Source organism: Papio anubis, chromosome 6 (genome assembly GCF_008728515.1).
Source record: "Papio anubis isolate 15944 chromosome 6, Panubis1.0, whole genome shotgun sequence".
Lineage (NCBI taxonomy): Eukaryota > Metazoa > Chordata > Mammalia > Primates > Cercopithecidae > Papio > Papio anubis.
The window spans coordinates 78,602,413-78,614,006 of record NC_044981.1 but is presented as its reverse complement, the minus strand read 5'-3'; the positions used below and the strand labels follow the sequence as shown (position 1 = coordinate 78,614,006).

The following is an 11,594-nucleotide window of genomic DNA, read 5'->3' as shown; positions in this document are numbered from 1 at the left end:
GTCTCTGGGGTCAGTGGAGCCACCCAGTGCACTGTGTTTGGCATGCCCACATGGAGAGAGGCGACTACAGTGGTGATCATAAGCCCATGGTGGGCAGAGGCCCTATGGAGCCCAGCGCTCCGGCGGCCACCCCCACTCTGCCACCAGCAGCGCTGTCAGGGCCTCGCTCTTCCTCCTCCTCCTCACACGCCGGCTCGGATGATCTCCTGCCATGACTCAGCGCTTCTCGCAGGCTGCCCTGCTGGGGACACCGGCTTCGCTCGGGCCTCTCCCGACGCGTCCACCCCCTCTCGCCACCCACGCCCGCCCCTAGCCGCTGGGCCTTTCCCAGTGCGGCCGCCGCCGCCACAGCTGCCGTCAGCACGGGCACCCCAGCAGCATCCGCCGCCTGCACCGCGCGCGCCGCCCGCCCCGGCCTGACCCCGCCGCCAAACCCGGCGCCAGCCATGGAGCCCGAAGTCCCCCGTCGCCGCCACACCCATCAGCGCGGCTACCTGCTGACGCGGAACCCTCACCTCAACAAGGTAAACCCACAGGCCCACCTGGCCGCCCATCGGCCCCTCTCGATCAGGGTCAGGCCCCTCTTGCAGGTCCCTGCACCATGGCCTCGCCCCTCCGCCACTCCCCTGGGAAGGTTCCCGGTGAGCGGCGGCGGCCTGGGGGGCCTTGGTGTGGGCAGAAGGAAGAAGGACGCCTAATCGGGTCCGTATCCACGAGAGTGATGGCAGGGCGGTGCCGGTGCCTCTGCACCTCGGCATCCCATGTTAGGGATAGAGGTAAAGGTGTAACTTGTTTGCGATACTTCGGCAGCAATTCTCCGAAAACAAGAGCCCAGACAATGAAAGTAGTATCAGACAAAGTGTGTGAATGGAGTATTTTTGGTGAAGGTAGCAGACAGGCTGCCAGGTCAGACTCCATGTGCCTCCCACTTACTGGTTGCACAGTGTGGCAATTATTGGAGGCTGATAAGGCGAGAAGTGATTCAACTGGTCCTGCCCAGACAGAAATGTGTACGGAGTGCCTTCAGATCACGTTAGCATTGTGGAAATCCAAGTCCTCTTGGTTTCTGGAGTGACACGGTTAAGAGTCTGGGAATGCGTGGTGGGTGGCCTCTGTCTTGGACACTTTGCATGGCTTGGTAGAAGAGCTCTGTCCCAGACATGGGACTGTGGGTAAAGCCATTTCTTTTTTCTTCTTCTTCTTCTTCTTCTTCTTTCTTCTTTCTTCTTTCTTCTTTCTTCTTTCTTCTTTGTTTTTTTTTTGTTTTTAATTTGGCTTCCTGGAAGTTAAAAACGTTTTTTTTGTTTGTTTGTTTAGAGCTGTTTTCTTTTTATTAAAGGGGAATTCGGTGTACACCCTGTTCGGAGACTCCTTTTCGGATCCTGGTAACACTTCATTTTCCTTCACTGGTGATGCAATATAAACACTCGGGATCTCTCTCAAATAAAAAAAAATACCTCCAAATTTATCATTTTACTTCCACACTTATTTTACAGCCCGGTTTATCTCTGAATTGTGCCTTTTGTTTGTGTGTGTGTGTGCGCTTTGGACATTTCCTATTTATTCAGGACTTTGAAAATGCCATCAGTCAGCACAGAGGTCTGTTTAGTTATTTTGGTTGTCTCTTTGGTGGACTGCTTTTTGCATTAAGAACAGGAGCTCAGCTTTTTCCTTGTCGTGTTCCTGATGATTTGTTGATCATATTAATGACTTAAAGACATGATTTATTTAATAAGTGACAGTTAGTGTGAGTTCTTTCTTGTTTTTTTGCGGTGACAGGCACCTTTTATAAATCTATGATGATGTGCTATCTGTGGTCATGTAGCATTATGAAATTGTAAGTAATTCCTACTTATTTCTTTCTTTAAAATAAATTTAATTGCTAGTTTGATTTTTTTATTTTCTTTTATTATTCTGCAGGTTTGCCACCTATTTTCAGTAAAACAAAAGTAAAATGTGATGTGACAAAACTATTTGTGACTTGTATGTGTCACCTGCCTACTGTAATTTATGACCACATTTTGGGTTGCCACTTAAGAAAGACCGGCCGGGCGCGGTGGCTCAAGCCTGTAATCCCAGCACTTTGGGAGGCCGAGGCGGGTGGATCACGAGGTCAGGAGATCGAGACCATCCTGGCTAACATGGTGAAACCCCGTCTCTACTAAAAATACAAAAAACTAGCCGGGCGTGGTGGCGGGCGCCTGTAGTCCCAGCTACCGGAGGCTGGCCCGGGAAGAATAAGTGAACCCGGGGAGGTGGAGCTTGCAGTGAGCGAGATGGCACCGCCTCAGCCTGAAGCGACAAGCGAGACTCCGTCTCAAAAAAAAAGAAAAAAAAAAAGAAAGACCACATGAGTTGTATAACCTGTTTGATTTTCCTCAAGTCAGGGGCAAGAGTGTCTATTCAGAGTGTGTAAATGGCATAGGCAATCCCTGAGCAAGAGTAATTATTGCCTTTACTATGCTTACATCAAGAATTTGTTATATAAAAATCCTTTTGACTCCTGTTCACAAGGTTACTAGGAATTAAGGATTAATTCCTACTTCAGAATAATAGTATCACAAAGATCTTCCATCAAAGATAAGATGTAACATTAATATGTTAAAAGCACATTTTCAAATTTGTAATAAGTGAACTTTTTATTTGTATTATGTCAAATTGGATTCACAATTCAGCATACCAACTTTGAGGCAATCAATGAAATCTTTTACTCAGTTCTAGGATGGTGATCTGGTGCCTTATGAGAGTAACAGAATTTCCTGGGTACTACTGAAACTACAGCTATGGGACTTTCTTCATCTGTCATACACTCAAGACCTCTAGGCCTTTAAGTTTGCTAGTAGCCCAGGAATGTTTTGGTTTATTTTTATTCTTATTATTTTGTAATAACTTTGACTCCAAAGAGACAATAGTAGATTTTAGTTTCCCATAACAACCCAGCCTGTCACATGTTTTCTTCAACCACACTAACACAGAACTTCATCATTTTACCTTTGGGTAGCTGCAATCTGTCAATTGGGTTTACAGTCTTCTCCAAATTTATCTTATTAGTTCCCCAATGTAGCCTTCCACTTAAAATATATTTGCTGAATCTCTTAATTCTTTCCTTTTTGTGTGTAATTTCTACTATGAAAATGTCTTAGTTGATTTAATAATAATCTCTCTAGTTATGTTAGTCTTATTATCATTATTTAACACCTCTGTTTTTATTATTCAGTTAGACTATATAATTTTGTATTTACTAAGTTGTATTTTTTTTTGAGACAGACTTGTTCTGTTCTCAAAAAACAGTGTTCTGTTGCCCAGGCTGGAGTGCAGCGGTGCGATCTCCGTTCACTGCAAACTCTACCTCCTGGGTTCAAGTGACTTTTGTGTCTCAGCCTCCTGAGTAGCTGAGATTACAGGCATGCGCCACCATGCCCAGCTAATTTCTATATTTTAACAGAGACAGGGTTTCACCACGTTGGCTAGGCTGGTCTCAATCTCCTGACCTCAAGTGATCCGCCAGCCTCGGCCTCCCAAAAGTGTTGGGATTACAGGCGTGAGCCACTGCACCCAGCCATAAGTTGTATTTTTTTTCTTATTTCTTTGATTGTCATAGGGCAGGAGTCACAATATTTAGTACAGTGTTTTGCTCAGTAGACATTAAATAAATGTTTACTTAATGAATGAGCCATGTCTTTATTTTTGTCTTTAAACAGAACTCAGCTTTTAAAGTGATCGTTTGGGCATTATCCTCTTTAAAGTAATTTTGTGAAAATAAATTCACATTGAAGTCTAAAGTTTAGTTGACTTCCTATGCCATTCTATTGTATGCTGGAATATAGTCAGAAAAGTTGGAATTTGGTTTAAGCTTGATAATGTCATGAAATTTTAATTACTTGCTGGATAACCTAAGGGAGGTGCTTCATCTTGGTAAAATCAAAGTTAACAGTAGATGTGATATGAATTCAAAAATTTTCATAAAACTTAAGAGAATTAGGGTTTTCATTTGTTATGATTCATGTATGAGTTTAAGCCTTACTATTTGTTTACACGAAAATATGCGTTATTCCAGGTAGGATTTCATCAAAGCCATTGAGGAAGTAAATCTGCCTCATGTTTAGGAGATTTAATATTTTTCTCTGCACAGCCCAGACTATTTTTCAGATGCTTATCTTTGCCGGTTTTATATAAAAGTGTCTAATTTAATGTTTAATGTTAAAAAATTTTTTTTTTATTATACTTTAAGTTCTAGGGTACATGTACACAACATACAGGTTTGTTACATATGTATACATGTGCCATGTTGGTATGCTGCACCCATTAACTCATCATTTACATTAGGTATATCTCCTAATACTATCCCCTCCCAACCCCTCCCCACAACAGGCCCCGGTGTGTGATGTTCCCCTTCCTGTGTCCAAGTGATCTCATTGTTCAATTCCCACCTATGAGTGAGAACATGCGGTGTTTGGTTTTCTGTTCTTGCAATAGTTTGCTGAGAATGATGGTTTCCAGCTGCATCCATGTCTCTACAAAGGACACGAACTCATCCTTTTTTATGGCTGCATAGTATTCCATGGTGTGTATGTGCCACATTTTCTTAATCCAGTTTGTCACTGATGGACATTTGGGTTGATTCCAAGTCTTTGCTATTGTGAATAGTGCCACAATAAACATACGTGTGCATGTATCTTTATAGCAGCATGACTTATAATCCTTTGGGTATATCCCTAGTAATGGGATGGCTGGGTCAAATGGTATTTCTAGTTCTAGATCCTTGAGGAATCGCCACACTGTTTTCCACAATGGTTGAACTAGTTTACAGTCCCACCAACGGTGTAAAAGTGTTCCTATTTCTCCACATCCTCTCCAGCACCTGTTGTTTCCTGATTTTTTAATGATTGTCATTCTAACTGGTGTGAGATGGTATCTCATTGTGGTTTTGATTTTATTTTCAGGGATATGGTCTGATATAGATGAGTTGTGTTTTAAATTTTTTCTCAATAATTTTCATGTGACTAACAATCATATTTTATAAATTGCCCTTCAAAATTAAAATTTTACGCACAATAAAATAATCTTATTTTTTATTTCTCAATTAGTTTATTTCCCTTTGCAATGGTAGAAAACACTAATTGTTAGTTCTATCATAATTGTGCTTACGTGGTTTCTATATCTGAAGATTAAATAATAATATGACCCAAAAGTAAATCTCCAAAAGATACCACTCTTCCATATTTTAGGCAGTTTGGTTCAGTATAAGTCATGTTTAAGAGTTATGTTCCAGTAGAAGATAGCGTTTTATTGAAGTTAATTTGGGTCAGCATTACTGACTTTTAAATCTAAAAAATCAGCTTTTGTAGCTGTTTGCCTCCTGGCATGACAAGACCTAGTTGGGTGTGTTGTAAGGAAAAGAGAGAGAAATAAGATCCATGACAATGAAGCAAAAGTACCCTAAACCTCTTTTTCTTCAATGTAAACTAGACCTGAATGAATTATTCAGAAAATTTCATCCAACCACAGTTCTCTAGAGTTGCCTCCGCAACATGAGAAACTGATTTATTATTTATGATAGAATCCTACTTATGTGAATGTCATATACAGCCAGATACCTCTGTATATGCTTGTTACCTTTCTGCAGTTGAAACAACAGTAGTAGTATAGAATATCACAATAACAAAATGTGTGGTGTAATAAGAAAGATGAGTTTGATGTGATAACTCTTGAGGCAGGTGATACGCAGCATAAGAAATGTTGAAGAGAAGAATGGATTTGAGATTTTTCATTTTTCAGCTCTGATTTCCCTCTAACTTTTGGACAGGTAGGGGAGAATATGATGTAAAGGAATGGACATTCTAAAACTTTGTACCTAGAAGAAATGAGCCCAAGTCCCAAGTCTGCCAATTAGCTGTGTGATATAGCATCTGGGAAGGTCCTCCTTGCTACATCATCCCATGGCGGAAGGCAAGAGAGGGAATGATAGAGGGTGAGAGAGCAAGAGAGGGCTGAACTTGCTTTTATAAGGAACCCCCTCTTGCTTGCAATAAGGAACCCACTCCTGCATTAACAATACTAATCACCTTATAAAAATCCCACCTCTCAACACAGTTGCATTGGGGATTAAACAACACATGAACTTTGGGGGACACATTGAAACCATAGTAGGAAATCAAGTAATATAATAATGAATAATGTTCTCTAAAAACAGGAGAATATAACTACTAGAGCTTTTGTACTAATATACAAACCCTGGATTTTAAAACACTGGTATTATTTTTTCAATAATCAGGTAATGGTTGAGTAAGAACATCAGCAAAAGTACTTGCATGTTTAATACGGTTTGTCTGTGTTCCTACCCAAATCTCATCTTGATTTGTAGTTCCCATAATCCCCATGTGTTGTGGGAGGGACCCAGTGGTAGGTAATTGAATGATGGGGGTGGTTATCCTCATGCTCCTGTTCTCCTGGTAGTGAGTGAGTTCTCAAGAGATCTGATGGTTTTATAAGGGGCTTTGCCCCATTTTGCTCTTTCTTTTTGCTGCTGCCATGTGAAGAAGGATGGTTTGTTTCCCCTTCCACTATGATTGTATATTTCCTGAAGCCTACCCAGCCATGCTGAACTGTGAGTCAATTAAGCCTCTTCCTTTATAAATTACCCAGTGTTGGATATGTCTTTATTAGTAGCATGAGAACAGACTAATACAGTATTCATACCAGTGTTAGTAATTATGTTATGAGGCCAGGTGTGATGGCTCACACCTGTAATGCCAGATGTGAGCCACCTGGGAGGCCAAGGTGGGAGGATCACTTGAGCCCAGGAGTTCAAGACCAGACTGGGAAACATGGCAAAACCCCATCTTTACAAAAATGGAAAAAAAAAAATACAAAAAACTGGGCACGGTGGTGTGCACTTGTAGTCTCAGCTACTTGAGTGGCTGAGGTGGGAGGCCACAGTGAGCCATGATCACACCCACTGCATTCCAGCCTGGATAACAGAGTGAGATGTTGTCTCAGAAAAACAAAACAAAGCAAAAAAAAAAAAAGAAAGAAAAAAGAAAAACAGAAAAATAAAACCTTAGAGATCCAGAGGCTGAAGGAGTTCTAAGACTTCCATTATACTATTAGGCATTGGCCTTTTAGGCTTAGAATATATTAAAATACATTTAAATTGTCTATTCAGAGTCTTAAGATGGCTATCTAGTAAGTCCAGGAGAGAAGCCATAGAATAAAATCAACCCTGCAGACACATTGATTTTGGACTTCTATCCTTCACAACTTTGATAAAATAAATTTATGTTTAAGCCACCCATTGTGTGGTGCTTTGTTGTGGCAGCCCTAGCAAAGTAATAATATACTTCTGTAATTGAAGCAAAATTTCATAATACAGCACTTTCCCTTGCTTTGTTTAGTTGACATTTTCTGGACTTTGACAGGAACATGTAGGTGAGAAGAAGTAATGATCTAATCAGTCAGGTTTGCTTGTAGCCATTGCCAATTTTTGACAATCTCTGTCTTTTGATTTCTGTGTTTAGGCCATTTACATTTATGTAATTGTTGATACACAGAGAGATAAACAGATTTCTATCATATCATAGGTGTCTGTTTCCTTATTTTTCATTCCTCTATTTTTCATCTCCAAACTAATTTTTAATTACTTAAATATTTTTATTATTCCATTTTGATTTATTCCATGAGTTTTTGAAAATATATCTTTGTATAGCTTGTTTTTAGTACTTGGTGTGGTGATTATGATACACTTACTGAACTTTTCACAGTCAACTTAAAGTTAAAATTTCACCACTTCAATTGAAATATAGAAATCTTACCATTATATAGGTCTCATTACCTTCCTCTATTTATGTTGTAGTTATATGTATTATATCCTCTTATATCTATTTATATGTATTACATAAATATTTTTAAAATAGTAATTTAATGTAATGTTTATACCTTTTTTTTTTTTCCAGTCCATCCTCTTGAGTAGCTGGAACTCTAGGTGCACACCATCATGCCTGGCTAATTTTTGTATTTTTCCATAGAGAGGGCGTTTTACCATGTTCCCCAGGCTGACCTGAAACTCTTGGGCTCAAGAAATCTTCCCACTGTGGCCTTCTAAAGTGCTGGTATTATAGGTTTGGCCTGTAACTTTTATTTATTTTTATTTTGTTTATTTTTATTTATTTATTTATTTATTTATTCATTTGTTGAGACAGAGTCTTGCTTTGTCATCCAGGCTGGAGGGCTGTGGTAACGTGGCTTACTGCAGGCTTGATCTCAAGGCTCAAGCGATCCTCCCACCTTAGCCTCCTGAGCATCTGGGACTACAGGCATGTGCCACCACTCCTGGCTAATTTTTGCATTTTTTGTGGAAACACAATTTCATCATATTACTCCATCTAGTGTCAAACTCCTGAGCTCAAGGTGTCTGCCTACCTCGGCCTCCCAAAGTGCTGGGATTACAGACTTGGGCCACTGTGCCTGACCCAAACTTCGTTTTTAACTGTCACACATATTTTAAAGAGTTTAAGAGAGAAAGGATAATCTATTATAGTTAACCAGGTAGTTACTATTTCTGTTGCTCTCTTTCATTCTTCATGTTCTATGTTTGTTTTGGGGTATCATTTCTCTTCCATTTAAAGAATGTCCTCTAACATTTTTTTAGAGCAGGTTTGCTGGAAACCAATTGTATTAGTTTTTCTTCCTCTGAGAATGTCTATTTTATCTTCATTCGTGAAGGATATTTTCGGTAGTTATGGAATAATGAGTTGACAGTTCTTTCCCTTTAAGACCTAAAAAAAAGCCATTTCTCTTCCTCCTGCTGTTTCTTTTTCCTGATGAGAAATCTGCAGTCATTCAAGTTGATATATGTTTGTAATACATCGGTATTATCTGGATGTTTTAATGGTATTTTCTTTTTAGCTTTCAGAATCTTAAATATAATGTTTCTGGATTTGGAGGTTTTGGGGTTTATCTTCTTGGGGTTTTCTGAGCTTCCTGATTCTGTAAGTATATGTCTTTTACCAAATTTGATACATTTTCAGCCATTATTTCTCCAAATATTTTTTTCTTTCTTCTCTCTTTCTGGGACTCTGATGAAACAAATGTTAGGCCTTTTGATATTGTCCTGAGGCTCGGAGCCTCGGGTAACTACATGATAGTATCAAAAGGCCTACTTTTTTAGGGACTTCTTTTCTCTTCAAACTGGTTTGTTTCTAATGATTTAGCTTTATGTTCACTGATGCTTTCTACTCTCATCTCAATTCTGTTCTTCAGCCCATCCGATGAATATTTTATTACAATTATTGTATTTTTAAGTTCTAAAATTTCCATTTGGTATAGCTTTTATTTCTTGTCCAATACTTTCTTTCCATTTATTTAGAAAGACTTTGCCCTTATGATCTTAGGCATGGTTATAATAACTGATTTTAAGTCTTTGTACATTGTACAGAAATTTCAAGGTCTGACACCTCAGGATTGGTGTTTGCTTATTTGTCTTTTATTTTCCAAGTCAACGTTTTCCTGTTTCTTTCTATGTTTAGTAACTTTTTAATCTTTTCTGGACATTTACATATTATGAAATTCTAGCTGTCAGTTATATCTTCAGGGGAATACTGTTCTTCTTAGCTTTAGTGGTCACTCAACCTAGTTAGGTCATTTTGCAAGTTGGACCCACCTGTGGCCTGTGGTTCTGATATCCATTTGGTTTTCAAAGTCTACTCAGTAGTACTATTTGGATTTGTCCATTATGTGTACCACCCAGTGGATAGTGTGGGATCTGTGCAGTAGTCTACGCTATAGTTTACTTCTCAAAGCCTTTGGTATGCTGTATAAGGTCAGATCTATGCACATTTAGCTCAAAGGCGTGTGTAGATGTTAATATACAATTTTATGGGATTGCTCTCATGAGTTCCCTTCTTTCTGTGATCTCTCTGATGTTTTTTGTTTCCATGAGGACCCCCTTTCCAGTCCTCTGAACGGAAAACTAGGCTTTTGTTTTCCTGCCCTGTTGTGTACTTCCTTCAGATGTATTTGCATCTGGGGCCATGCGATTGGAAGACAGAGAGAGAAAGTTGCAACAGGCATTTGACCTAAGATCTTGAGACCAGATCTACATCCTCTGGTAAAAAGAATGATTCCCTTACCTTAGAATTTTAGGCATCTGTCATGGTTTTTGCTTCTGCCATCCCTGTGGGATTATCTGGGAGTTGGAACTGGAGAGGATGGAAAAGAATATTGGATGTTCTTGCTTCTCTGACCTTTAAGCATCCCCTTTCTGATTCTTGGACCAGAAAGATAAGGCTTCTTTTCACAGTCTTTGTACACAATCAGTTGCACTTCCAGCTTTTCTGCTGCTTTTGAGTCAAGGCCAGTTGATTACAGCAGAGAGAAAAAAAAGCCAGGCCATATTGGAAGAAAAAAGTGCCAGGAAACTTAATCTGGTTTTGTGGCACTTTAGATTCTAATCTTCTTCCTTGGTTCTTCTGCTATTGTTTATTTTTCCAGTCTTCAAATAGCTGCTCAATGCATTCTATACAAGGATTGTTGTTGGATTTAGTGGGAGAGACAAAGTATACTATAGCTACCATTTTGCACAGAACCAGATCCTCAGGTTGTTATTTTTAAGGTATGAATGTGTGAAACTCAGTCTAACTTGATTTTAAGTTCAGAGAAGGAAAATATCAGGGAATTAGTTCCCAAATGTATACTCAAAATTTTTTCCCATTTTACTGGGTGCATATTTGCTATACCAATCAATATTAATAGTAAAGATTATTGTGTGGAAATGGTTCATGTAAGACAAAACTCTATACATAATTTTTAAAATGTCTGTGTTCTAAGGATTTAGAAAGAAGTTTTGCCTTTTTGATATCTACATACTTCATTTCTGCCCCTCTTTGTGCTGTGAAGGAGAATAGGAAGTTCAATGTTCAAAATTTCTTTGGGGTTCCCTCTCTTGGCTTTGGGGCCCCCTCCCTGTCTCCATACAGGGAAGCTTCTTCTTTCTTCCCCCTTCTTTCGTGCCTATTAAATTTTCCACTACTTAAAACCAAACAAACAAAAACAAAAAACACAACAAAAACCCCAACAACAACAACAAAACAAAATTTCTTTGTGGATGTGGGAAGGAGTGTTATACTGGTTTGCATCATAGATTTATCTTTCAATATAGTTGCTCTTAGGGCCTGGAATGTAGTAGGCATTCTGTGATAATTTGTTGAATGGATGCATCAGGGATTATTCTTGAAGTAACACTGTGTTGCCTTGCAGATATTGCTATCACCTCTCGGTAGTTCACATTCTACCTTGTGAGATAAATGCACAATAACCTCTTTTATATGCTGTTGAATGTGTGTTGGAGAATCTCTTTTCCTTAATGGTTATATGGATGACCACTATATTGTTTAGGATTAGGTTTTGTTACATATAACAAAAAAGCAAAATGAAAGTGAGTGAACTACGATACAGCTTAATTATGATAAACTGTTTGGTGGGTCCACAAAGTCATCAGGAACATAGGCTTCTCTCTTGCTGCTCTGTCATCTTCAGGATCACTTCATGGTCCTAATTGAGTATGTAGGTCTAAAGATACCATCTACAGGCTGGGCGCA

General features: G+C 39.3%; 1 protein-coding gene across 1 annotated transcript in view; it reads left to right on the top strand.

Moving 5' to 3' along the window:
* Positions 1-264: 264 nt before the first annotated feature.
* ME1 (malic enzyme 1) overlaps positions 265-11,594 on the top strand; it is a 233,232-nt gene continuing 221,902 nt past the window's right edge. The window contains exon 1 of the mRNA XM_017958059.2: positions 265-524. Within this exon, the coding sequence (XP_017813548.1) occupies positions 447-524 (78 nt within the window). The 5' untranslated portion in view covers positions 265-446. The remainder of the gene's footprint in view (positions 525-11,594) is intronic.